General features: G+C 50.9%; 1 protein-coding gene across 3 annotated transcripts; it reads left to right on the top strand.

The window, feature by feature from the left end:
* Positions 1-3,071: 3,071 nt before the first annotated feature.
* Positions 3,072-12,527, top strand: KAZALD1 (Kazal type serine peptidase inhibitor domain 1). 3 transcript variants are annotated; one of them, XR_010135282.1, is made up of 6 exons: positions 3,072-6,493; positions 6,920-7,478; positions 8,646-8,806; positions 8,886-9,033; positions 9,211-10,944; positions 11,644-12,527. XR_010135282.1 is itself a non-coding variant. In XM_019035651.3 (6 exons), exons 2-5 carry the CDS (start codon positions 6,971-6,973, stop codon positions 9,303-9,305), a joined length of 912 nt encoding a protein of 303 aa, XP_018891196.1. In that variant the 5' UTR covers positions 3,072-6,493; positions 6,920-6,970; the 3' UTR covers positions 9,306-9,328; positions 11,644-12,527. The 3 variants fall into 3 exon arrangements, 2 of the variants coding, with proteins under 2 accessions (XP_018891196.1, XP_004050021.2); XM_019035651.3 differs by having other exon boundaries at positions 9,211-9,328; XM_004049973.5 differs by lacking the exon at positions 11,644-12,527 and having other exon boundaries at positions 9,211-11,452.
* Positions 12,528-27,729: the final 15,202 nt, after the last annotated feature.

Genomic DNA, 27,729 nt, shown 5'->3' on the forward strand with positions numbered 1-27,729 from the left:
TCTTGCTATTTCACTCAGGCTGGACTTGAACTCCTGGACTCAAGTGATCCTCCTGCCTCAGCCTCCTGAGTAGCTAGGACTATAGGCATGTGTCACCACACCCAGCTGTGTGTGTTTAGCTACTGTAACTAGCTGCCTTTCCTATCACTGACTTTTGATATAATAATTTTAAAGCTACTTATATATTAAATGACATTGTGTTTAGTACTATAGAGTCTACTAGCTTTTCCCTTGGCATCAGTTTTACCCTGTCATACCCCTGAAGACCCATTTACTCACCTCATGGTCACACAACTCTACACGTGCAATAAAATTTCAATTATACACACACACGTAATATCAAACCAGTGATATCTAAATAAGGTCCATTGTTTAGCTAATAGTACTGTATAAATTTCAATTTCCTGGTTTTGATAATTATATCATGGTTATATAAGATATTATGTTATCACCAGGGTAGGCTAGGTGACAGGTACATGGGAAATTTCTTTGCTATTTTCACAACTTCTATCCAAGTCTAAAATTCAAAATAAAAGGTTTTTAAAAAAATATCCAAGAGAGGAAATCCTTGCAGAACTGGCCATTTAAAAATTTTAGGCTCTAAAATTTTTACCTAATGGCTAAAATTTAAAAGAACAACAACAATACCAACTCTTGGCAAGGATGTGGCATAATGAAAACTCATCAACTGCTGAAGACTATATAAATTCATACATCACACTGGAAAAAGTGTATGGTAATATCTACTAATGTTGATAATCCCAGCATTTTGGGAGGCTGAGGTGGGAAGATTGCTTAAGCCGAGGAGTTTGGGACTAGCCCAGACAGAGCGAGACCCTGTGAGAAAGAAAAGAAAAAAAAAGAAAGAAAAGAAAGAAAAGAAGGAAAGAAAGAAAGAAAAAAGAAAGAAAAGGAAAGAAAGAAAAGGAAGGAAAGAAGGAAGGAAGGAAGGAAAGGAAGGAAGGAAAGGAAGGAAGGAAAGAAGGAAGGAAGGAAAAGAAAATCTACTAATGTTGAATATGCATATCACGTGAAGCAGTAATTCCAATCTTAGGCATGTCCCAATTTCTATAAATGTCAAAACCAGGTAAACTTAAAGTATAGAGTTAAAGGTGGTTATTGGCCAGGCACAGTGGTTCACATCTATAATCCCAGCAATTTGGGAGGCTGAGGTGGGAGGACTGCTTGAGGTCAGGAGTTCCACACCAGCCTGGATAACATAGTAAGACTTTGTCTCTGCAAAAATAAAAATAAAAAAATTAGCCAGGTGTGGTGGTGTGCCTGTAGTCCCAGCTACTTGGGAGGCTGACGTGGAAGGGTCCTTTGAACCCAGGAGTTTGAGACTGCAACAAACCATGATCACGTCACTGCACTCTAGCCTGGGCAACAGAGAAAGACCATGTCTCAACAAAAACAAACAAACAAACCAAAAAAACAAACAAAAAAAAGGTTATCTAGGGAGAAGAGGAGGGAAAATTATCGGGGAGGGGCATGATGGGGGCTTCTGAGGGTGTTGGCAATGTTCTGTTTCTTGACCTGGATGATCACATGAGTGTTCATTTAGTAATAATTAATTTAACCATATATCTACTTTGTGCACTTTTCTGCTTGTCTGTTATACTTCATAATGAAATTAAGTTAAAAACAAAATGAGAACAAGAAATGTAGAAAGGGCCAGGCGCGGTGGCTCACGTCTGTAATCCCAGCACTTTGCGAGGCCGAGGTGGGTGGAGCACTTAAGGTCAGTTCAAGACCAGCCTGACCAACGTGGTGAAACACTGTCTCTACTAAACATACAAAATTAGCCAAGCGTGGTGGTGCATGCCTATAATCCCAGCTACACGGGAGGCTGAGGCAGGAGAATCGCTTGAACGTGGAAAATGGAGGTTGCAGTGAGCCGAGATTGTGCCATTGCACTCCAGCCTGGGCAACAGCAGTGAAACTCTGTCTCAAAAAAAAAAAAAAAAAGAAAGAAAGAAATAGAAATGTAGAAACAATGTACATGTAGAATGATTTAAGCATCTTTTCTAAGTTTATCAATATAACATTTGGCCAAGTCATCAGGTTGGATGGAGCTATAATCACCATTTCAAGGGTCAATGGGATACTGAAGGTGGGTGCTGGGGGGAGGGATTGCCTTTTGAGATATACAAAGGTAGACTGAGGCCTGATTTAGATGTCCTGAAGCTTATTCAACTTGCCTTAATGCCTAGGTATTCCAGAGAGCCAGTTCCTGGCTATTCCAGTCTTCATTTTGTAACATTACTTATAGCTGAATTACGTTTTCCTTTTTCTTTTCTTTTCTTGTTTTTTTTGAGATGGAGTTTTGCTGTGTCACCTAGGTTGGCATGGTGGCGCGATCTCGGTTCACTGCAACCTCTGCCTCCTGGGTTCAAGCGATTCTACTGTCTCAGCCTCCCAAGTAGCTGGGATTATACGCATGTGCCACCATAACCAGCTAATTTTTGTATTTTTAATAGAGATGGGGTTTTGCCATGTTGGCCAGGCTGGTCTCGAACTCCTGACCTCAGGTGATCGGCCCACCTTGGTCTCCCAAAGGGCTGGGATTACAGGCATGAACCACTGTGCCCAGCCAATCTTTTTACCTGGCCATCCCAGCTTTGCTACATTTATCTTGACATTCTAATTTACCTATAAAAATAGCCTCTACTAGGAAGCCAAGGTGAGCAGATCACTTGAGGTCAGGAGTTCAAGACCAGCCTGGCCAACATGGCAAAACCCTGTCTCTACTTTAAAAAAAAAAAAAAAAATTAGCCAGGTGGCTACTCAGGAGGCTGAGGTAGGAGGATCGTTTGAACCCGGGAGGCCGAGGTTGCAGTGAGCTGAGATTGCGCCACTGTACTCCAGCCTGGGTGATAAAGCTAGACTCTGTCTCAAAAAAAAAGGAAAAATAACTTATAAAATAAAGGAGTAGTGAGTATTACACTCAACCATTAGCCTCATTCCAAATTCTCTTAGGATGTTTATTGATGATATAGATGATAAATACACATACAGTTGTGATCAGTATCCATATACTTCTTCTTTTCTCTTAACCTTATTTTTCCATACATACTTTTCACTTTGTTTCCTACATACATTATTTTGAGTTTACCTATTTGTCATAGTTGGTAGCTACAAAGTATTCCATTTTAATTATCTATGTTGAGCTTTTTTTTTTTACTCAACCAATTCTAATATTCACAGGAAGCACAATTTCTCCATATCCGTCTCTAATAGGTCAGTATGGACCATTTGTTTCATTCCTGCTTCTTCCTCAAAGTTGCAACTCTACTATTTTCACCAGCTGTGTCAAAACAGGGTTTGTGAAGTGACAGGTTAAAATATGCAGATCATTTGAAGTAATTTCTTTTCTTTACCAAATTAAACAATGACTGTATGCCTTGTTTCATCTTTTGTTGTTCATCTGTATAGGGCCCTTTTCACTCTTTTATTTTTAAAATTCTATGTTTTATTTTTTGTTTTGAGAGGGGGTCTTGCTCTGTCACCCAGGCTGGAGTGCAGTGGCGTGATCTGGGCTCACTGCAACCTCTGCCTCCCAGATTCAAGCGATTCTCCTGCCTCAGCCTACTGAGTAGCTGGGATTACAGGCGTGCACCACCACGCTGGGCTAATTTTTGTATTTTTAGTAGAGACGGGGTTTCACCATATTGACCAGGCTGGTCTCAAGCTCCTGACCTCAGGTGATCCACCCGCCTCCGCCTCCCAAAGTGCTGGGATTAAGAGGTATGAGCCACCACGCCTGGCCCTAAACTTCTATTTTTAAAGAGACATGGTCTCTTGAACCCCTGAGCTCAAGGGATCCTATTGCCTCAGTCTCCCAAGTAGCTGGGGCTACAGGCGTGCACCACCACACTCCAGCTCATCATTCTGTCATTATATTTCAGTTATTTCATGTGTCAGTGACTGAAAGTGAACGTATGATAATCTTGTGAACACAGGGCTTCACAGTGGAAAGAAAACTACATTCTATACCTCATTCCTTCTTCAATACAAGCATCTGCAGGAAAAGAGGAAAAAAGAGGCGGGACCATCTATTATTCAACAAATTTCAACTTCACCCTGCCCATCTGGATCTAGTCTCCCTCATTAAATGCAAAGGATGCTGCCACCTGGCTCCTCTCCCTAGCAGTATTCACATCATCTAGGCTAGAAAATCCCTTCCCTTTGGCCCGTTTTGCACAAAACCGAGTAAACATTTTCAAAGTATATACACGCAAAATCATTTGCTATCTCTTTACTATGTATGATGCGCATAGGTGTTACTGAATATTTTGGAGCCTTGATGGATAAAGTATGGGATGTTGAGGATCGGGGAATGTATCTAAACTTTCAAGTTGTGTCCTATTCAAAAAACTCCCTTCTAAAAGCATTTTTACGGTATGTAGGGTTTTACTGGAACAAAATCTCTACTTAATAACAGCGGATCCCCTTTTATTATCTTTGTGCCTACCTAGATGCACGGTTCCAGCATGTTCTCGTCACGAACCACAAGCCCACCAGAGGGCGCTGGTTCCCCGTCTACCTACTGTTCTCCATCAACGACTCAGAAAATCCAGGTTAAACACTCAGGCAGTCTTTCACATTTAATCCACAAATATTTACCGAGAATTTGACGTGCCACCAGGCGCGGGGCTAGGTTCACAAGATACAGTAGTGAGTTAGGCACGATTCCTACTACCAGAAGCTTAGAGCATAGGGAAGACTAAAAGTAAGCCACCGGCTACAATAGTAGGTATAAGTGGAGAGTTTCTAGGTCCGTGGAGTTTGTTGTTGAATATCTGCTCCAGGCCTTAGAAGCCGGCAGCAATTCACTAAAAGATCCCGGACTTGTTTCTGCTCTGTATCCCAGGCAAGGAGCTCCGTCCCCAAGGTGTTTTGTTAGAGTCAGAGACCTCTCCTTGGGTGATTCCATTCGTCAGCCCCACAAGTCCCCGTCTCTGGCCTTTTTCAGGGTCTCCGGCAGCTCTCTGACAGTTCCCCTTATGCCTCAGGTCGACACTTACTCCAAGGACCAGGGATTACTCACAACCATCCGCCAGAGTTTGCTCCGCCCTTTCTTTTTCCTGTTTAAAATCCGCGGGCTCTTAGTGTTCTCGGTTCCTAGATTTCCTGTTCTGATTCTCGCGACAGTTGCGAGGCCTCGCGTGAAGTTCCCTTCTAGTCCCTATTTCGAATTTGAGACCGGGAGAGAGTGTCTGCCCTTGCCCACCTCCTCAGAACCCCTCTGGCCAGGGATGGCGCCTACGTGGCTCGGGAGCCCCTGAATGAATGGGCTTGGCCCAACTCAGGGGCACATTCCGACGGGAGAGTCCTGGCTGTATTCCGGCGCCCCAGTGCGCATGCGGAGTCGATCCCGCGCAGGCGGGCGGGGACGGCAGCCGGGTCTTGTGGGCGGAGCCTGACTAAGTACCGCCCCCTTGCCGGCTGCAGATTGCTATTTCTGCCCCCGACCCTCGCCCATCCCCCCGCGAGCTGGACTGCGCCGAGGCTTCTGTGAGCCGCTTGGGGCCGGCCGGGGCGGGGCGGGGCGGGGCCTGCCCGACCCGGGTTTGGCTGGCGGGCTCCTAGGAATGCTCTCCTCCCCGCCCCCGGCCCAAAGTGCCACGGTGGCGGTGGTGGCGGCCGCGAGGCCGAGTGTCCCCGGCCCTGCCAGCCTCGCAACCGTAACCTGTAATCCCGACCCGAGGGACGCCCGCCGGGGAGGCGCCAGCCCGCCTCTCCCTGCGGCCGCTGGTCGGCTCCGACCTCGAATCACCCGGCTCACCCGGGGGTCGCAGCACCTGCCAGATGTGGGGAGGAAGAAGGAGGCCAGATGAGGGAAGGCGGATGTAGGCGCCCAGTCTGTCCGCGCCTTGGTGGGGCAGCTGGGTGGGCAAGCCTGCGGTCGCTCCCGGAAACCAGCCCTGGGCTGCGGGGAGACGAAGGTGGTTGGTCCTGCCCTCCAGGAGCGCCCCGACATCGACGTAAAATGACTTGGCACCAGAGCTCCTGCCGCCTCCCCCTTATGCAGCTGCCCTCGCCGACGCCAGGGACTGTAAAGTCAGATGGGACAGGGCCTAGCCGTTCAGCCAACACTTTGAGCTTCCCAGCCAAATTCCTACCCCTACTCCCCGCCTCCGGTCCTCACCCCCTTCCTCTCTCCCAGCCTCGGTGTCTGGTTACGGCTCCTCTGCTCGCATTGTGACTTTGGGCCAGGCTGGGGGAAATGACCCGGGAGGGTCCCATGCGGCTACATAAAATTGGCAGCCTTAGAACTAGTGGGAAGGCGGGTGCGCGAAGTCGAGGGGCGGAGAGACGGGGGCGGAGGAGCTGCTTTCAGAATCCAAGTTCGTGGGCTCTCTCAGAAGTCCTCAGGAAGGAGCAGAGGTGGCTGGCGGGCCCAGCTGACTGCGCCTCTGCTTTCTTTCCATAACCTTGTCTTTCGGACTCGAATCACGGCTGCTGCGAAGGGTCTAGTTCCGGACACTAGGTGAGCACTCTGTGCCCCAGGCCATAAGCGAGGCGGAATCAGCTCCCCCAGTTCTCACCCCCCATTAACAGCTTCTTACTTCTGGAGCCGCCCATTCTCTTTGGGCAAGGATGCTCAGGGGCCAGGGATCGGAGTCGGGTGGTGCACGGAAGTGGTGCTGGTGGTGGGTGTGCGTGCGCCTGAGCCTTATCACCCTTTCGTCACCTCTCTTCACTCCCAGCCCTCCCAAGAACAGCCCAACTGATTGCTAACTGCCATAACTGGATAATCCCTAGAGGGTCACTAGGCCTGTGTGTTGGGGGAGTCTACTTGGTAGCAGGGGAGGGGGCGATGCTAGTGTCATGCTTTGGTACAAGAAGCAGTGAGGTTGGTCTTTCGGCACAGGCCCTGTTTCTGACCTCCTGACCTGGCTTCCCTTCCTGGCAGGGTGCCCGAACGCGCTGATGCCCCGAGTGCTCGCAGGGCTTCCCGCTAACCATGCCGCCGCCGCCGCCCGCAGCTGCCTTGGCGCTGCCTGTGCTCCTGCTACTGCTGGTGGTGCTGACGCCGCCCCCGACCGGCGCAAGGCCATCCCCAGGCCCAGATTACCTGCGGCGCGGCTGGCTGCGGCTGCTAGCGGAGGGCGAGGGCTGCGCTCCCTGCCGGCCAGAAGAGTGCGCCGCGCCGCGGGGCTGCCTGGCGGGCTGGGTGCGCGACGCGTGCGGCTGCTGCTGGGAATGTGCCAACCTCGAGGGCCAGCTCTGCGACCTGGACCCCAGTGCTCACTTCTACGGGCACTGCGGCGAGCAGCTTGAGTGCCGGCTGGACACAGGCGACGACCTGAGCCGCGGAGAGGTGCCGGAACCTCTGTGTGCCTGTCGTTCGCAGAGTCCGCTCTGCGGGTCCGACGGTCACACCTACTCCCAGATCTGCCGCCTGCAGGAGGCGGCCCGCGCTCGGCCCGATGCCAACCTCACTGTGGCACACCCGGGGCCCTGCGAATCGGGTACGCACGGCCCGGGGCCCCCACCCCAGCACTTAGGTTTCCTAAAGGCGCTGCTCCCCGACCCCTGACAGCATTGGTCTCTGGCCAGCAGAGCAAAAAAGATAAGGCCGTAGAGGCCTCGAGTCCAGTATAAAACCCTGCTCTTGCTACTGGTCCATAAAAGCTGCCACCTTAAGGTGGGGGTGGGGGGTGGAGTGGAGTGGGAGTCCCGGGCTTCGTCAGCAAGCTGCATGCGCTGAACCACGTGAAAGCTCCAGAGCTGGCTGGCAGGGAGAGACAGGTCCTCTGAGGGCGCAGGCACATAACCTATGGTTTGCTCAGAGACCCCCCCGACTTTTCCCAGACCAGTGGAGTCCAGGCAGCAAGACGGGTTCCTGTGAGATGTAATCACGTTTCATTCTTAGAGCAGTCTGTTCACCCAGTCTCCCCACCTCGCTGCTTTCTCCTGCGTTTAGGGATTAGTGAAGGGGAGCGGGAAGCTCAGCTAGTTCTCTCTCTATCCCTGGGGACTGGGGTCCATTCAGGCCTCTAGCTTTCCTTGGTAGCTTTAGCAACTTTCACTTCCTGAGCCCCGGCTCTGCGTCTGGCTCGGCTGGGGCAGCCAGAAAACAAACACCCCGTGGGGGTCCCAGCAATTTCCTCCACTCCTGCAGGCTTCCTGCCTGTCGCACAAGTCCAGCTTCAGGTTCTCTGCCTTGCCGCAGGACTCCCCCAGGGGGTACTGCGGAGGGAACGGCTGCTTTTCTTCCTTTGGGAACTGGGCCTGTTTAGAAAAGGGGAAGGGGGATCTGGAAGGTTTTGGTTACAGGCACTGCAGGAAAGGCTGGGGAGGGTGAAATGAGGACAGGGGAGCAGTTAGGGACAGAGTGGCTGCCAAGCTACAATGTAGATGTGTGTGCTTATTTGTGCATTGGGTCTGCATGAGGTTCTATGTGCACATGTGCATGTATACCTATCTCCACGTCTGCGTGGTACCCTTGTGTGTACCAGCATCCATATCTGTGTGTACCTGTGTGTGTCACGGTGTGTTTATGGATGTGTATTTACCTCAGCATATATTGTGTTCTGCCACAAGCATGTCCACAAAAATTTGTGTATCATGTCTTTGCCAGACTGGATGCCTTTGCTGGGCCATGCTATTCTCAGACCTCCCACCTTCACCCCCAGGGCCCCAGATCGTGTCACATCCATATGACACTTGGAATGTGACAGGGCAGGATGTGATCTTTGGCTGTGAGGTGTTTGCCTACCCCATGGCCTCCATCGAGTGGAGGAAGGATGGCTTGGACATCCAGCTGCCAGGGGATGACCCCCACATCTCTGTGCAGGTAGACTGGTGGGAGAGGCTTCCCTCAGGCAGCCCAGGGCCCTCCAGAAGGACCCTGCTGATTCCTTGCCTGGCTCCAGTTTAGGGGTGGACCCCAGAGGTTTGAGGTGACTGGCTGGCTGCAGATCCAGGCTGTGCGTCCCAGTGATGAGGGCACTTACCGCTGCCTTGCCCGCAATGCCCTGGGTCAAGTGGAGGCCCCTGCTAGTTTGACAGTGCTCACACCTGGTAAGGGGATTCCTGAGCTCTGGGGGTTGGGGGGATGGTGCTGGATTCCAGCTGTGAATGTGTAAGAAACAGACCATGTGTCTGTATACACAAGCATAGCCTTCCGCAGACTGGGCTATGTGGGCACCGACAGCCCCTCTCTCCTGTTCTGTCTTCTTTGCCCATGTGTGTTTGCAGACCAGCTGAACTCTACAGGCATCCCCCAGCTGCGATCACTAAACCTGGTTCCTGAGGAGGAGGCTGAGAGTGAAGAGAATGACGATTACTACTAGGTCCAGAGCTCTGGCCCATGGGGGTGGGTGAGCGGCTATAGTGTTCATCCCTGCTCTTGAAAAGACCTGGAAAGGGGAGCAGGGTCCCTTCATCGACTGCTTTCATGCTGTCAGTAGGGATAATATGGGAGGCCTATTTGACTCCAAGGTAGCAGTGTGGTAGGATAGAGACAAAAGCTGGAGGAGGGTAGGGAGAGAAGCTGAGACCAGGACCGGTGGGGTACAAAGGGGCCCATGCAGGAGATGCCCTGGCCAGTAGGACCTCCAACAGGTTGTTTCCCAGGCTGGGGTGGGGGCCAGAGCAGACACAGAGGTGCAGGCACCAGGATTCTCCACTTCTTCCAGCCCTGCTGGGTCACAGTTCTAACTGCCCTTCCTCCCAGGCCCTGGTTCTTGCTATTTCCTGGTCCCCAACGTTTATCTAGCTTGTTTGCCCTTTCCCCAAACTCATCTTCCAGAACTTTTCCCTCTCTCCTAAGCCCCAGTTGCACCTACTAACTGCAGTCCCCTTTGCTGTCTGCTGTCTTTTGTACAAGAGAGAGAATAGCGGAGCATGACTTAGTTCAGTGCAGAGAGATAGGTGAGGCCAGCTCGAGATCTTATACCACTCTGTATTGGACAAAGCCTAGCACAGGGCTAGGCACCAATAAAGATTTCTAATGATGCACAGACAGATGCACAGACAGTTTATGCAGATGTGCACATGAAAACTGAATATCCCTGGGAGGCCTCCCACACTAACAGAACTCTGGCTTCCAGAAGCTGCAGGGCCTGCTCTCTAAGCACATGCATGCCAGATGTACAAAGAGAAAGTTTGAACTTGGGCCTATCCCGCCTTTGAGGGAGGGAGGCTGGAGCCATCTGGCTGGAGGGAAGTTATCTTCCCAGTCTGCCCTCCATTGGGGCTGGTATACATTACCTGCTTCTTTGCTTATCTTATTCCAAACCCTTCCCCAGGCCAGAATGGGGAACAGGGCTATGTGGGTAGGCCCCCAAAATGAAAGCATAAACTGGATAGAGGAGGGTGGAAGTTTGGTCACCTGTGTGGTCCATACCCTTCCCCAGCTCCCATAGGAATCTACCCATTTCCTGCAGAAGCCAGAGCCATGGTAAGGCTGTTTCCTATCTGCCCCAATTGTGACCTGTCCTCTCTGGCTTGGGGTCCCCAAATCTCTTTCCTCATTCTCATTACCTATCCCAGGGACACTGGTGAGACTCAATGTTTATTTAATGATTGGAGGAAAGAATGAAAGCATAAGTCAGCGAGGCCGAGGCGCTGTGTGTAGATGGCGACAGCCTCCTACACGCCAGGGCTCCACCCGGATCCTGGCGCCACTGCGGGAGGGCCTGCCCTTGGCTCAGCGTCAGAGTTTGTCCTCTGGGGCCCAACGCAGGGAGCCTGGCCACATGGGAGGGGTGTGGTCCGGAACTCCAACCCCAGGTCCTGCTTGGCCGCCCCTCCCGCGGCTACGCACTACTCCATCTACTGCTGGCTTGCCCCGGGTCCTTAAGCCAGCGACAGTTTTTATTGCCGAACCCAGGCTGGAGGCGGGCGGCCCTAGGAGCCGCGCACAACAGCGCAAGCGGGCTGGATACCGGGAGCCGATTCCAGGGCGCCCACAGAAGCAGAATCAGAGGGGTAGGCGGGGGTGGGGCGTGCTGTTCGGCGCTGTGGCCAAAATCCGCCCGGCGCTGAAAGAGGGGACGTGGGTGTGAGTCCCAGCATCAGCCAGGGAATCCGCCCCTAGCTTGTTCTTCGCCCAGCTGGGCTCCAAGGCGCCCTCTGCGGGCCCATAGCTCCTACCGCGTCCACCTGCAGAGCAGAGGCTCCTCACCAAAAGCCCCACCCCACCGGAGAGGGTCACGCAGGTCCCGGGGAATCCGCACTCCTTGATCGCGTTAGCCGACTTTGTAGGTGTTCAGGATCAGCCTCCTTGCAGCCTCAGTTTTCCCCTCCCCGCCCTGCTGGTTCAAGCACCACAGCCTGGAATGGGAGAACTGTTGTCCACCGCCCCCTCCCTCCCCGCACCCCGCCTCTGCTGCAGCGGACCCGCTTTAATAATGTCGCTGGAAAGTGACACGCGATTTATTATTAAAGTAATGCGGGCGCGGGGACGGGAAAGGTTTAATAAACGTGCTGAGATGCCGAGGATTATTTACCGAAAATAAATGAGAGCGCGGGCGGCGTTTTAATAAATAATTTCCCGCTGCTCCCGGGGGAAGGCAGGGGAGGGGGAGGGAGGGGGAGGGAGGAGGAGGGGGAGGCTGAGCCGCTGCCAGAACTCCCGGTTTCGCCTGCCCACGGGCTTCCAAGCCATCCCCGCGTTTTGTGTCCTAGGTTGCTCACACCCGAGATGTGAGGTTCCAGGAGCGCCGACCCAGAGTTGCCAGGCCTGAAGGCGGGAGAGGCTCAGTCGCACCCTACATTTCCCACCTCCAAGATTTTAAGTATAGTTCGCTTGAAATCCCTGGAATGCGCTTTCTTCTGGCTCCTACCCGGAGATCCGGAGTCCGGACAAACCGGAGCGGGAAGGGTCCGTCGGACCAGCTCCTCCCAAGCCGAAGCTTCCAGGTCTCGGCCGGGCTCTTCTCCCTGCTTTTAGCTGAGCCGGGCTGGGCGTGCCTCTCTCCTCCATCTAGAGCAGGGTGTGAAGAGGAAGCCAGAGGGGGCCGTCTGAAAATGACCCTGACTCCCTCCTCGGGCTGTCGTGAGGAGGAGGGCCGCTTCGCCCGGCTGCTTGTCATCGCGAAGGCTCCAAAGAAGGGTTGCGCAGCCGTGCTGGTATAACCGAGGGTGTCCTGGCGAAGCCCAGCCCCTGGAGCCCTGGTGACCGGGGGGGTCGATGTGCGGACTGGGCAGAACCGGAGCCCGAAGCTGGAGAGCGCCCCTCAAAAAGAAGCCTGGAAGCCCGAGAGATGAACCCGACTCAGAGAGGGCCAAGACTGCAGAACTTGGGGACCGCGGACACCCTCGCCACGCTGGTGGGGGCTGGGGGGATGGCGCGGGCGGTGGCGTGCGGGGAAGCGCCTGGGGAACACCTGGCTCCGCAAGTTTTGTGCCTTAGCGGAAAGAGGCGACATCTCTAGCAAGTTGGGAGTACAGGAAGTAGCGAAGGAGTGCCATCTGGTGGATCCTTCTGGTAGTGACACTCAGACCTGGGCCAGGGGCCTTGAGACAATTTACTTGACTGGAAAAATCTGAATAAAATACAGATGTTTCAATTTGTATTCATTTAATGTATATGAATGTGCACATGTATGTGTAGCATATATTAGTATGATATCTATGTAAAATGTAATATAGTAGTTATGTGTGCATTGTATGTATACATGTATACATCTAATTTCATATATATATGTATGTGGATATATTATACATGAAGTTTTTTTTGAGATGGAATCTCACTCTGTCGCCCAGCCTGGATTGCAGTTGTGCTATCTCAGCTCACTGCAGCCGGGTTCAAGCGATTCTCCTGCCTCAGCCTCCCAAGTAGCTGGGATTACAGGCGTACACCACCATGCCCAGCTAATTTTTTGTATTTTTAGTAGAGACGAGGTTTCACCATGTTGGCCAGGCTGGTCTCGAACTCCTGATTTCCAGTGTTCTGCCTGCTTCGGCCTCCCAAAGTGCTGGGATTACAGGCGTGAGCCACCATGCCTGGCCTACATGTAGGTTTTGTATGTATGTATGTGTGTGCAAAAGTCCTCAACCCCGGGGAAAAAAAGAGGCCCTGAAGAAAGGGGAAAAAGGCAGTGAAGGGGCAGAAACCCTGGTAGTCCAGCAAGGGAGGGTGAGAAGGAAGGGGAGAGGTATGAGTATTACCATAGACCAAGGGTTGGGGTGGCACCTGGAGACTCCTGGACTTGACTGCATCTCTATGTATTGTTATATGTATATGTATAGACATTTATTTTCAAGTATATATTCCATTATGTATCATTCTTTCTTTCTTTTTTTTTTTTTTAGAGACAGGATCTTGCTCTGTCACCCAGGCTGGAATACAGTAGCGCTTTCATAGCTCACTGCAGCCCCAAACTCCTGGGCTCAAGTGATCCTCCTGCCTCAGTCTCCTGAGTAGCTGGGAATTACAAGCATGAGCCATGATGCCTGGCTGTGTCATATTCTTTCTACAAATACTTGTCATGTACCAGCACTGGGGCTACATCATGGGAAAAAATTGCCTGTAACCCAAGCACTTGGGAGGCTGAGGTAGGAGGATTGCTTGAGCCCAGGAGTTCGAGACCAGCCTGAGTAACATAGTGAAGCCCCATCTCTAAAAAAAAAAAATTTTTTTAATTTGTTGGGTGTGATGGCGCACACCTGCAATCCTAGCTACTCCAGCAGATAAGGAAGGTGGATTGCCTGAGCCAGGAGTTCGAGGCTGCCAGTGAGCTATGATTGCACCACTCCAGCCTGGGTGACAGAGCCTTAACAGAAAATTGTTCCTGCCCTCATGGAACTTGGATTCCAGTCTAAGATGTGTATGTATACTTACATTAGTTAGGTATGTTTATATTTCCAGGATTATGCGCACATGCACATATAATACTGTCTAATATGTGTATATGCGAGGAGTAGATAGGCCTAAACTCTGGTAGGCCTGGAGAGTCCCTGGTTTTTTACTCACAATCACTGGGCCTGTCACCTGGAGCTCTATTCTGAGCATGAAGGCAGCTGAGGGCAGAGGGAAAGAAACTAGAGACATAGGCCTGTTGCCTCCTAGGATGCATTGTGGTTATTTCCTCAGCCTTCTGAATGACTGAATTCTTTCTAAACCGGGAACAGCTGTGTAAGTCCACGCGTGGTAAGGAACTGTTAGTGCACATCAAGTCTTGCCTCTGCTCAGTGCTGGGGAAGGGTGGGAGCGGGGTCTGGGAGGCTGGGGTAAGAGGCTAGGTTCTCTGAGGGCAGTGATGAGGGCACTTAGAGACCAGGAGGGATCAGTTCTGGGAGGCAGTGAGCTCTGGGAGTCACTTGCAGATAATGAGGGGCGGTTTGAGGACACTTGGGGAGGGATAGGGTGGTGGGATAGAGAAGGGGGCAGAAGTGAGTAATGAGGTTGGGACTGGGGATGGAGTTGGGGTGGGGACAGGGCAGAGATAGAGGCTCTGGTGGCAGGGATACACCTGTCTGGGGGTGGAGCCTGGAAGCCATCTTGAGGGAGTCATCCCTCCCTCCCCACCCCCACCTCCCTTCCCCATGCTGGGCCCCAGTTTAGCCCTCTCTCTGCTGAAGCTGGCTCCCAGATGTGCTGGGGGCAGAGGAGAGCTAAGGCTCCAGGGCCTGGCCTGGCTTAGGTGACTCACTGAAGTGGTGGGCGAGGTGGGGCAGGGCTCACAATACCAGCGTCCCATGAAGCCTTGTCCCAGCCACCTGGGTCATCACCTACCTGGCTGCCATTACCAGCTTCCAGTTTGGGCTCAGCCCAAGGCGTTCAAACAAGGGTGGGGCATAGACCTGGAAAGGGTCATAGAATATCCACCCACTCCACCAACACACACATTTCTAGGACTGAAGTGGGAAGGTGCTTCTGAATCATTTCTTCCTTTCCCTGCTTTTGCTAGATGCTTTCCAGATGCAGTCAAGTCCGGGAGTCACCAGGTGCCACCCCAACCCTTGGTCTATGGTAATTTTCATACCTCTCCCCTTCCTTCTCACCCTCCCTTGCTGGACTTCCAGAGTTTCTGCCCCTTCACTGCCTTTTTCCCCTTTCTTCAGGGCCTCTTTTTTTTCCCCAGGGTTGAGGCCTTAGATCCCTGGGCTGTGTCCTCGCTGGTTAGGGAGTGGGGTGCGGGTGGGATGTGCTAAAAACGCAAGCTAGTTCCTGGCCTAGATTTATTTTTCTGATTGATTTATTTTTAGAGGCACGGTCTTGCTACGTTGCCCAGACTGGACTTGAAGTCCTGGGCTCAAGAGATCCTTCTGCCTCAGCCTCCCGAGTAGTTGGGACTATAGGTGCATGCCACTGTGCCTGGCCTGGATTTGGTTTTGACATTTACTCTGCCATTTCGGCAACTAAAGGCTCTCTGGACAGGGTGGACAGTTATGAAAGTCCAGTTGCGGTGACAAGAGTTACCCCACAATCAAATCTCATCCCATCCTCTTGGTGGGGAGCACCTTGAAGTACTCAGTATCTTCACTGAAATGAGGGCTGGAGTCCCCTGGAAGAAAAGACAGGGTCTCTATGAGAAGTGGTGACAGCTTGAGGGAAGTAATGGAGTCTCCCAGGATAAGGGTTGAGGACTCTAGGGACAATTGCTTCCTGCTACCCCCACCCCGAGAGCTGGAGTAGGGCTGGAGAAGGCCTCATAGTTCTCCCGGGCCTAACTCCTTGGTGTCAGAGGGGTTAAGTTCTGGGGGCAGTAGTGGGGGGTTTCTGGGGGCAGTAATCTCTGAAGGGTAATGGTGGGTCTTTGCATAGGAGGTTTTGCAGTATGGGATTGAGTTTCAGTTCTGCTTTTCTTTTCTTTTTTTTTTTAAGTCAGGGTGTCACTTTGTCGCCCAGACTAAAGTGGCACAATCATGGCTCACTGCACCCTTGAACTCCTGAGCTGGAGCAATCAATCCTCCTGCCTCAGCTTCTTGAGTAGTTGGGAGTACAGTCATGCACCACCCACGCAGCCAGTTCTGCTTTTTAAGTGCGTACATTGGGTAGGTTTCTTAACCTTCCTTCTTCTGTGTCCTCTTCTGCAATATACTGATAAAATTTACTCCATAGGGGTTGTGATAAGGATTAGAGATCTTATAAGCAATGTGTCTGTAACAAAATAGGTGCTCAATAAACGTCAGTTTTACTATGCATTACTATTTTGGGGTAGATGATCTGCATGGAGATGGGGGCAGGGTGCCCAGTGCAGAGCTTCCTGCTAAAGTGGGTGTGTTGGAGAATGGGGTGATTGCAGTCTTGGCATCTGCCTGGAGGAGGCCTTAGGAATTGGGCCTTAGGAAAAGGGGAAAGGCGGAGGCAGGATAGAGATGGGCAGGGACTGGGCTTCCAGAGAGCTCAGCAGTCTTCACCCCCACCCCTAACCCTCCTCAGGGAGCCCTTGTCAGAACCCAGGGCTCCACCTCTGGGCTTGTGAGGAGGGACATCCCCCAAAGTCACCTCCATCCATCTCTTTTATCTGGGCTGATGAAGGCCTAGAGCTCCAATGGGGCCTCTGATGGGGAACAGATACAGACCAGGCGGAAGCAGCCGGAACTGTGCTGGGCTGGAGCTGAGGACTGGGCCAGGGGGTCAGTGAAGACAGATAAAGCTCAGAGCAGCTGGAGGCTCAAGGGACCTGGGGCGGGGGAGCAGCAGGGCTGAGGGCCGGCTGTGTCCTGGGAGGAGGCAAGGCCGGAAGCTTCTGATGGGGACCAGTGTCCATCAAGGACTTCAAATGACCAGACAAAGCCTTTAATGACTCTTTGGGAGGAGGGAAATAGGGACGGAGCTGCCTCCCCCAGACATGTGTGCAGGAAGGCCAAGGTGCCTGCTGAGAGTGAGGGTTGGTCCTGGGGGAAGTCGAAACTTAAAACAGGAGGAACCCTCCAGGCACAGGGCTGAGGCAGCGGTTCTGGGGCTGCCTTACCTTTAAGGCAGAGAGAGATGGGAAAAGGATTGGGAAGTGATTCTGTGATTTTAGTTCCTGTTTTAATTAACTTTGAAGGGCTTGGGGCCTCCCTGAATGCCAGGGAGGGGAGCAGAGCAGACATTTATTTTCCTCTTTTCCCTTTTAAAGACAATTTTATTAAATCACTTTGTTTTCATTCTGGCTTGAACATGGGGCGTTTAAATGGAAAAGTAATTATTTCACCTCGTTTGCTTATGGAGAGAGGGGAGTCAGGAAAGGGAGGGACACCAGTGAGAGGAAGAGGCTGCAGTCTCGAGCCCTTTGTGCACACAGCATGCGTGCACACACAACCATGCTCACACTTACACCATAATCCACGTCCACATATCTCTCACACTAGCACACGTGTGTACAGTCCCAAATGCAGACACTTCAGTACTTGCACGCACACATCCACATTCTCCTGACACACACTCCTTTGCCACAGCCACACTTACAGACAGAAGCACTCTCTCATGCACACTCACAGCACATTGTGCTCACAGTACAGGCACCATCACAGTACCCTTAAACACCTTCCAAGCACCTGTGGGTGTGTATGCACACACCCGTTCACACAGGTGCATGCACGCACACACACAACCCCAATGTAGGCCAGTACTTCCAAGCCTATTGCATTACATCATCAGAAATACACACAGTTTCAGACACAAAATTACACAGATGCTCATTCTCAAATACACAGGCACACCCTGACAAGCAGCCTTGGGGACAGACATGTGAGGGGGACATTGTCATGGAGAAGGTGAAAGAGTGGTGGAACGCTCCCTCTTACTGGGGTTCCTGAGTCCCCAAATTGACCTAGGCTACTCCATGAGCCCCTTTCTCTGTTCCTGTAAAGTTCTCTGAATGATTGCTTGTGACCTTGATTCTGTAGCCTCTGGGACAGTCGCTCCCCGCAACCTAGCCCCCCACCTCAGATCACTGTGGCAAGGCAAGAGGCCCCACAGGTTTTCTGGGTTCAGCCGGCCCTCATCAGGACCCAGGTTCTAACTCCAGCTTCCCCGACTCCCGCCGCCCCTCCCTGCTATTGAACCAGCGTTGGAGGGGTTAAAATTTCTGTAGTGCGCCCCCCTCCACCCCCACCCCTGGCTGGTACAAGGAGGGCCGGTTTGCGCGGTACCTGTACTTTGTCTTCATCTGTCACCCCTTCTGACAGTCAGATACATCTTGTGGGGGGGGGGCGTGGGGGGCGAGGGAGCAATAATTAACCTCTCCCGCCTCATCCCCCAAATGCCATTGCCTCAGCAGCGGTTGCATGGGGGCTGCTGAGGAGAAAGAGGGAAGGGGAGGAGATGGAGATGGGGAGAGGGGAGAGGGGAGAAAGCGGGACGCTTCCAGAGCCACAAGAGGGAGCAGAGAGGAAAGGCCCTGACATTTTACTGCTCTGCCAACCTCTTTTCCGCACCCTTCTTTCCACCCCTCTTCCTGGGGGAGCTGCGGGCAGGTGGGAGAGGCAATTAGAGCGATAGGAGAAGCCTGCCGTACTCACCACCATTCCCTCATAGCAGAGGCTCCCGGCAGGGGTTGGGGGCAGAGCGTGGCGGGGAAGACAATCTTCATATATGAGCTCTTCAAGGGGACCCGCAGAACTTACAGCATGCTAGGCAGGGGTAGAGGGGGTGGCCGCCCCGTGCTGGCGTTTCATGTTGCTGTCAAATGAACAGAGCTTGTGTTAAGAACCAATTTTTCTTCCAATCAATGAAGGGGAAGATGTCTTGGGTCATTCCTGGAGCAGTCAAATGATTCCAATGCCAAAGAGCTGTGGCTCAAAGGGGACTTCAGATTTGGGCTGGGCAACAGAGGACACTCAAAAAAGTCAAGCAAGCCCCTAAGCAGTGGCTGGAACCAGAGCTTGGGTAAGGGGAAGACCAATTTGTCTTGGGCTGGGTCCTTGGATGAGGCAGCCGGTGGGGGAGAATAAGGATCTGTAAGAAACACCCAGCCAAGGAGAACTCTGTCAGGAGAGAATCAGCGGGGATGGAAAGGAGAGGGGTTGCTGTCACCGCTGGGGCTGGTGGGGACACAGAGAGAGAGAGACAGGGCCCGGCCTGTCCCCTGGGCAGCCTGAAGGCCAGGAGATTCTAGATTTTCCCACCACTCTAAGAAGTTGTTAGTCAAATCTATCATCTTTAAGGTTTTTTTGTTTGTTTTTGTTTTTTTGAGACAGAGTCTTTCTCTGTAGCCCAGGCTGGAGTGCAGTGGCACCATCTCGGCTAAATGCAACCTCTGCCTCCTGGGTTCAAGTGATTCTCGTGCCTCAGCCTCCCAAGTAGCTAGGATTACAGGCATGTGCCATCATACCCAGCTAATTTTTGTAATTTTAGTAGAGACATGTTGGCCAGGCTGGTCTCAAACTCCCAACCTCATATGATCCACCTGCCTCGACCTCACAAAGTGCTGGGATTACAGGCATGCATCACTGCGCCCAGCCTCATCTTTTAAGTTTTAATTTTAATTTAATTCAATTTAATTTAATTTTTTTGAGACAAGGTCTCTGTCTCCTAGGCTGGCGTGCAGTGGTGTGATTATAGCTCACAGCAGCCTTGAACTTCTGGGCTGCAGGGATCCTCCTGCCTCAGCCTCCTGAGTAGCTGGGGCTACAGGTGCATGCCACCAAGCCCCAGCTATTTATTTATTTTTTTGATTTTTAATTTTTTTTTTTGTAGAGATGGGCAACACCTTGTTGTCTGGGCATCTGTCACCTTTGTGGTGTCTGAGATATAGGACCTTTTCTCTAAGGTCTCTGAGAGAGTTGTGAACACAGTATTGTCCATGAGTCAGAATTCCTGGGTTTTAACCCTAGTTCTACCACTAGCTAACTGTGTGATGGAAGATAAGTTACTTAACCTCTCTGGACCTCAGCTTTCTCACTTATAAATTGGGGAGGGGGCTGCTGATGAGACAAACTCTATAGACAATGCTGGTACTGATATCTATAATCTTCTACAACCTGAGGAACCTTGGTTAGGGCCAGCTGTGCCCTCCTCCAGCACATACACATTCTGAACCCCTCCGTCCACTAGCAGCATACACACGGACCAAAAGGTGCTCTCTCTCTCTCACACACACACACACATGTGTGCACACTGTCTCCTTGCCCCATGTGCTGTGTACATCCCTGGACTCCCAATCAACTATAAAATTTGCTGTGTTTGGGAAGGACGCAGGGGCTAGGGCACCCTAATAGAAAAGCTGACTCTATGCATTTCTGTTAAAAGAAGAGCCTAGCAGAGGTGGGAAGTGGAGCACCAAGATAGGAAGTGAGCACTGGAAAGGGCTTCCCAGTGGGGAGAAGAGGCACTGGCAGGGGGAAGAGAGTCAGCCTGAGAGAGGTGGAGACAGAGAAAAAGAAGCCGACTTAGCTGCAGGGGACCTGCTGCTGAGAGTGAAGAGTGAAACGTGCTGACAGCCTTGTCAGGAAGTCACCTCGATGCATCCCACACCCCTGTCTGTCAGGTTCCATCTCCCCAGGGGAGGAGCTCTGTGAGTCAAGCTGCTCTCTGTCCATCCCCACCACCCCCCACAATACACACACACAGCCCTGCTCCCCAAGATGGAATTAATTTCTGGCAATTATTTTTTTCACCTGGAGAAGTACTGCGAGTTTTGACAGCATTAGGGAAGATGAGAGAAGTAGGAAAAAGTCAGGGCTACCCAGGGTGGGGCCACCTAGGCTGGGGCTGGGTCACCCTAGGTGGTGCCTAGGATCGAGCTGATCTTCTGGGTCGATGTGGCAGTTAACGTAGAGCTGGACTTTTCTCTAACAGCTCGGAGTCTGGAACAGCTGTGGGTCACCGAGGACACATCACGGCCCTGGAACAAAGCTGGGCTCTTGTATAGCTCTGTTCTCCTGAAGGGGATGGTTGGAGTTTGGAGAGACTGATGAGGGCAGCCTTACGTGTGAGGTGGAGATTCTATCTCCCTAGCCTTGGGAGTCAGAAGTGATTTCCACCCTCTTTGGCCACCCTCTGGGGTTTCTTTTCTGTCCTTGTCTCCTTGCTCCTAGCTTCCCATCTGTGGGAATAGGTCTCAAGTTTCAGCCCCAGTCTCTGGTTTCACCCACTCCTAGGGCTTCACCTATCCCCTTAATAACTCCTTAGTCTGTGTTTAAAAAATCCTTTTTTTTTGGTCCTTTACTTTAAAAATGTAGTCTAGGAACATACGCTTATAAAAATTTCCATTTTGGCCAGGCGTGGTGGCTCACACCTGTGATTCTAGCACTTTGGGAGGCTGAAGCAGGTAGATCACTCGACCTCAGAAGCTGGAGACCTGCCTGGGCAACACAGCAAGACCCCATCTCTACAAAAAAATACATAAATCAGCCAGGCATGGTGGTGCACACCTGTGGTCCCAGCTACCCAGGAGGCTGAAGTGGAAGGATCATTCAAGCCCAGGAGTTGAAGGCTGAGTGAGCCATGATCATGCCACTGCACTCCAGCCTGGGCGACAGACTGAGACCCTATCTCAAGAAAAAAAATTCGATGTCAAACTTCTGTATTGTATAAAGGAGTGAAAGCCTTTCTCTTTCCCTCTAATTCTATTCCCTTTTCCATAAGCAACTACTGTTAACAATTCAGTGTGTAGTCTTCTAGGTCTCTTACATAGTCACCATATAGACACACACAAAAATAGGGTTTAAAACAATTACTGTATATTTATCGTGTCATACTATTATTTTGCAATTTGCCTTTTTCACTTAAAAATACCAGAGATGGGCCAGGCACGGTGGCTCACGCCTGTAATCCCAGCACTTTGGGAGGCTGAGGCGGGCGGATCATGAGGTCAGGAGATCGAGACCATCCTGGCTAACATGGTGAAACCTTGTCTCTACTAAAAAAAAAATACATAGCTTTGGGAGATATATCTAATGCTAAATGATGAGTTAATGGGTGCAGCACACCAGCATGGCACATGTATACATATGTAACTAACCTGCACATTGTGCACATGTACCCTAAAACTTAAAGTATAATAATAATAAAATAAAATAAAATAATAAAAAAATACAAAAATACAAAAATACAAAAATTAGCTGGGAGTGGTGGCGGGCGCCTGTAGTCCCAGCTACTCGGGAGGCTGAGGCAGGAGAATGGCGTGAACCCGGGAGGCGGAGCTTGCAGTGAGCCGAGATCACGCCACTGCACTCCTGCCTGGGTGACAGAGTGAGACTCCGTCTCAAAAAATAATAATAATAATAATAATAATAATAATACCAGAGATATTTTCTAGGTCATATATGGATATACCTCAATATGTGTGGATATATTTCACATGACACTCCAGAATAGATTGAACCAATTCTTTATTCATAGACCTTTAGGTTATTTCCAAGCGATGCCACAATGATCCTGCTTTAATACATGTCATTTTTTGGTACAAGAATGAATATTTCCTGAAATTAACGTTTCTAGAAGTGGCATCTGTGAGTCAAAAAATATGCACTAGGCTAGGTGCAGTGGCTCACACCTGTAATCCCAGCACTTTGGGAGGCCGAGGCCAGTGAATCACCTGAAGTCAGGAGTTCGAAACCAGCCTGACCAATATGGTGAAACCCTGTCTCTACTAAAAATACAAAAATTAGCCAGGCTTGCATGCCTGTAATCCCAGCTACTCAAGAGGCTGAGACAGGAGAATTGCTTGAACCTGGGAGGCAGAGGTTACAGTGAGCCCAGATCGCATCACTTCACTCTAGCCTGGGCAATAGAGCGAGACTCTGTCTCAAAAAAAAAAAAAAAAAAAAAAAAAAAAAGCACTATATCTAACCCTGACTGTCCTTCAAGTTTGAAACACACATTGCCAAGCAAGCACCCATGGATGCTTGGAAGAGGGTGGTCTGCTGGTTATTGCAAGGTGAATGTCTCTAAGTGCTTCAAACTTGACAAGTCCAATGCCAAGGGCATTGCTCCCTCTTTTCCCATCCTGCTACTCTGCCTCCCAGCCTCCTTGCTTTGGTCAGCATCATTCCTACACATGCTTTTGCCCAAACATCATACTTTGAGTCATCTTTGACAAAGGCATCTGTGTGTTCAGATTTGCCCAGAGTTGTCCACAGTTCATGTCTATTGTCTAGGTAAAATCATTGCTAGAACTCCATTTATGCTCAAAACTGTTCTAGATTGCATGATAAATTATGTGCCCACATTATCTCTCTTCATCTGATTCCTGTTCAGTTCATCACAAAGTCCCAGCAGTTGTTTTTCCACTCTTCCCTCTGTTCCTTTGCCTCTGCATAGCTCAGGATCCCATCATCAGGCCTGAATGACAACAGGCTCTTAACTAGCCTCCCCACTCTTCATCTCTCATTCCTCCAACCCATCCTTCCACTCCACTCCCAGTCTGGTCTTTTTAGGCCACTTATTTTTATCATATAATTCTTTGGCTCCCCGTTTCCTACAGAATTGAGACCATTCAAGATCTGTCATAATGCCATGGCTCATCAGAGCAGACATCACCCATCCCCATAAAGTCAGAAATCTGCAGAACCTTATATGGAGCAAGGGCAATAATCAGGCACTAGAAAAACTTTTCCATGCCACTCAAATCTTCATGAGATGGCCTGGCATAAGAAAGGCAAATTAATAAGAGAAAAGACCCTTTGTGATCTGAATGAAGCCCAGAAGGTGGCTTGATGTCTCTTTGAACTCAGATCTGGGGCTAGCCATAGAGAGACCCCCTTGGGCAACATTCCTTCTAGCTCATTCTTTCTCTCCCTGCCCACTTGCTTTGCTACTTGCACAGTAATTCCAAGCACAGTTTCTTGTTCCAGAGCTAGAGTCTCTAGGGACATCTTTTTTTTTTTTTGAGACAGAGTCTCACTCTGTGTCCCAGGCTGGAGTGCAGTGGTGCGATCTCACCTCACTGCAACCTCTGCTTCCTGAGTTCAAGCGATTCTCCTGCCTCAGCCTCCTAAGTAGCTGGGATTACAGGCATGTGCCATGATGCCCAGCTAATTTTGTATTTTTAGTAGAGACGGAGTTTCACCATGTTGGCCAGGCTGGTCTCGAACTCCTGACCTCAGGTGATCTGCCTGCCTTGACCTTCCAAAGTGCTGGGATTAGAGGTGTGAGCCACTGAGCCCAGCCTGTAGGGACATCTTTTTGTTCTGCATAGTTTCTGATGGGCTCTTAACCAGCTGGTGCCTGCCCCCTGTACTCCATGCCAACTCCGAGGAATGCCATATATGATCAAAGATCAAAGAACACCCAATCCTTGAGTGAGTGGGAGGGTGGAAACACAGAGCCATATAGTATGATAAGAATTGACCCTCAAGCCACACCCTGAGGGGACTACCCTAGGGAACCTACAGGGAGGGCCTGGTCAGAGCTCCCTATTCCTCCCCACCATGTTAACTCTCACCCACCTGAGTCTTTAGAATGAGCTTCTGGAGCTCTTCACCAAACCTAAGGGCACCTGCAGCCTCCCCACTCCCTTCCCTGGCATCCCTTCCCTTCACTCAGATGTTGCCAAATGGATGGTGAGCTTGGATAGGTCCTGGTGGCGGAACTCCAAACAGGGAGGGAGGCATCCTGGCCCCCTGCCAGCATTCTGTCCATAGTAATTTGGCAGGGAAATGCCAGCTGCATATATCTGCACATCTGTTTATGCCTCTGGCTTGTTATTTATTCTCTGCCTTTCATGGGCAGCAGAGCCAGAGCACACCTCAACTCTTCCCAAGTCAGATTAACTGGGAAAGAAGGCTGGGACATTCAGTCACTACAATTGCTGATGCTCATTGAAGGGTTTGCCTTCTTCAGCAGCTGCTGCCACTTTTCATAGAGACACAGAGGAGAGGAGAGGGGGGAAGGGAGGGAAAGGGATAAGGGTGGGAGGAGAGGTGAAGAGAGGAGAGGGCTGTAGTGTTTGAGCCATAGTTGTGCTGGGAGTACTCAAATCAGGTGGGCTGATTCTGAGCTCCACTGGAGAAGGGGAGTTGGCCAGTCTGTCAGAAACAATCACCCTGACCTTCCTTCCTGCTAACCACCAGATTTTGGCGTGTGTGTTCTTGTATGGCTTGGGTAAGAGTCAGTCGTGGGAATAAGGCTTTTAACAGAGGTTTGGTGGGATAGGCTTCTTGGGGTGCTTAAATAACTTTTCTTTTTTTGAGACAAGGTCTCACTCTGTCACCCAGGATGGAGTGCAGTGGCACGATCATGGCTAACTTCAGCCCCGACTTCCCAGGCTCAGGTGATCCACCCACCTCAGCCTCCTGTGTAGCTGAGACCACCAGCACACACCATCATGCCCAGCTAATTTTTTGTAGAGATGGGGTTTCACCATGTTGCCCAGGCTGGTCTCTCCCTCCTGGGATCAAGCGATCCACCCATCTTGGCCTCTCAAAGTGCTGGGATTACAGACGTGAACCACTCACTGTGCCCAGCCTAAATAACTTTTCTTGAGGGATTCCTGGGGTGAAGTACCTGGTGGTGAAGAATCAGAAGCCAGGCTCTGTCCCTGGGATTAAGGACAAGGAATGAGAAGGAAGAGGGAGGAATAAGAGGAAGGGAACAAGAAGGAAAAGGAAAAGGTGTGTTGAAGAATGAGGAACGTTTAGCAGGGAAGAAGAGGGAAAAGCGGAGGGACCTGGAAGTTTGGTGATCCTTGAAATAGCGGGGGTGCTGTCCTTGGTCCTGACTGACAAAGGGCCCACGAATAGCCCAGACGGAGTGCCTACCCCAAACTCCCTGCAATTTCCCACGAAGGTGACCAGATGATTTTGGAGGAAGAACAAAGAGCTAGAGCTGCATCTGATGGGAACTGAATCCACAGGCCTGGCTTCGCTCTCACACCTTCTCTTTCTCCTTCTCCTACCTTTCCCCAAAGCAACTCCCTGTTTAATAAATGCTCCTTGCAAGAGGTAGACAGTTGTGGGCTCAGAGGAGATCTGGGCAGGACTCCTGGGGAAGGGTGCAGGTACCTGTGACCTGAAGACCCCTGGCCTAAGTCCCTCCTCATGAGATAAGTTGGCTGGAAAGTGGAGGTGCCCTAAGGTGGGAGTACTGGCCTAATCAGATTAAAAGCAACCAGATCCTGCTAAAAGCCTGGATTGACATTTTGCTTCCACTTTCTCTCCTGTTCCTTTGCAGAACTTGAATACCAACACCATTTTTCCCTCCTTTAAAAAATTGTATGTAACAAGCTGTTCACAGGCAGGCCTTGCACAGATGGGGGTTTAATCAGCTACAGTCTAAGCACACAAGCTTTCCAGCTTAATTCAATTCCTGTCAGTTCATTAGGGGAAATATTCATCACCCAGAGATTACAGCAGGGCCAAAACTCTGAATGGATTCTAAAGAGCTGTCAGTGGAGCAGCAACTGCACCAGCCTATGCAGGGGGCCATATCGTGTGGAGGGTGTCTGGCAGCCCTGGCCATGCTCTGAGACCCCTGATCCTACCGGGCTTCTTCACAGGGACTCTGTTTTGAGAATCACTGTTTGCAGACCTCAAGGCAAGGCACTGAGGGGGAAGATAAGAGAGAAATACAACTGCATTTGGGAGTCCCTATTTAAAGGGGACGTGGAGGCTCCTCCTTTTAGGGAGCCTCTAGTCCAATGGCGGAGACGTGGCTTCCACCCTCCAGAGTGCTCTCTGAGTTCTCTGAAGACTGCTGACTTATAAATGATTAGACTTTTCTTTTCTTTTCTTTTTTTTTTTTTTTTGAGATAGAGTCTTACTCTGTTGCCCAGACCGGAGTGCAGTGGTGCAATCTCTGCTCACTGCAACCTCCGCCTCCTGGGTTCAAGAGATTCTTCTGCCTCAGCCTCTTAAGTAGCTGGGATTACAGGCACCTACCACTATGCCCGGCAACTTTTTGTATTTTTAGTAGAGATGGGGTTTCACCATGTTGGCCAGGCTGGTCTCAAACTCCTGACCTCAAGTGATCCACCCACCTCAGCCTCCCAAAGTGCTGGGATTACAGGTGTGAGCCACCATGCCCGGCTGATTAGACATTTTTGTCCTAAAATCTCTAGCAAGAAATTACCTCCTCACAAAGGCACAGGTGGGAGTATGATTCCCACCAGTTCCTGCAGTTAAATTGGAGCAGAAGCTGGAAATAGAAGGCAGGGCACAGACTCAAGACCATGGGACACCATTACTTTTCTTGTGCCATGGGAGCCTAGGTCAGGTGAAGCTGGGCGGTGGAGGTAAGGGATCTCTTCCAGGTTGGATTTTCCCAAATAGATGAGACCCTCAATATCAAGTGACCTTAACCATCTCGTATGGAGAGGCTTGAGTATTTCCCTGTGTGTAGTTTCTGCCCACATCCCTATATGAAGCGTAGGAGCTTGTTTGTTGATCACCTCTGGCTTTCCCAGGGCTATCCTCTGCCTCCCATTTTTCTCCTGTCCTCCCTGGTGGTGGTGCAGAAGTCTTGCCTTGGATGGTTCACTAATCCTAGAGTGTCTGAACCAAAGGCAAGGCACTCACAGGGCTAGACTTTGGCCTCAAAGCCCATAGTGCTTCCTGCCATCCCGTTTCTAGGCTTCAGTCCTGGACATGTCCTCTGGACTGAGGAGAGCTGGTCACCTGTGAGGTCTATTTCCTCTGCCTAGGTCTTCTGCCCTTTTGCTCACCTGGGCTAAGACGGAGAATGGGAGAGAAGAAACACGGAGCATGTGGCCTACCCTCCCACGTGGGTGAGGGAGAGCTTCCTGCAGCTGAGACCCGAAAGATAACTGTGAGGTACCAGTTGAGGGGCTGGGGAGGATTTTTGCCCTCACTGAGCCCTTGTGCTCCCTAGACTTCTCTCCCAGACTCCTGAAACCCATTCTTGGCTCAGAGTCCTTCAGTCAGTCTCCATGAGCC

This window comes from Gorilla gorilla, chromosome 8 (assembly GCF_029281585.2).
Source record: "Gorilla gorilla gorilla isolate KB3781 chromosome 8, NHGRI_mGorGor1-v2.1_pri, whole genome shotgun sequence".
Classification (NCBI taxonomy): Eukaryota; Metazoa; Chordata; class Mammalia; order Primates; family Hominidae; genus Gorilla; species Gorilla gorilla.

Bases quoted from the DNA above. Each gene is read 5' to 3' on its own strand.
- KAZALD1 (XM_019035651.3), top strand. From the start codon at position 6,971: ATGCCGCCGCCGCCGCCCGCAGCTGCCTTGGCGCTGCCTGTGCTCCTG. The intron at 8,807-8,885 runs GTAGACTGGTGG...GCCTGGCTCCAG, and splicing joins ACCCCCACATCTCTGTGCAG to TTTAGGGGTGGACCCCAGAG. The intron at 9,034-9,210 runs GTAAGGGGATTC...GTGTGTTTGCAG, and splicing joins TTTGACAGTGCTCACACCTG to ACCAGCTGAACTCTACAGGC.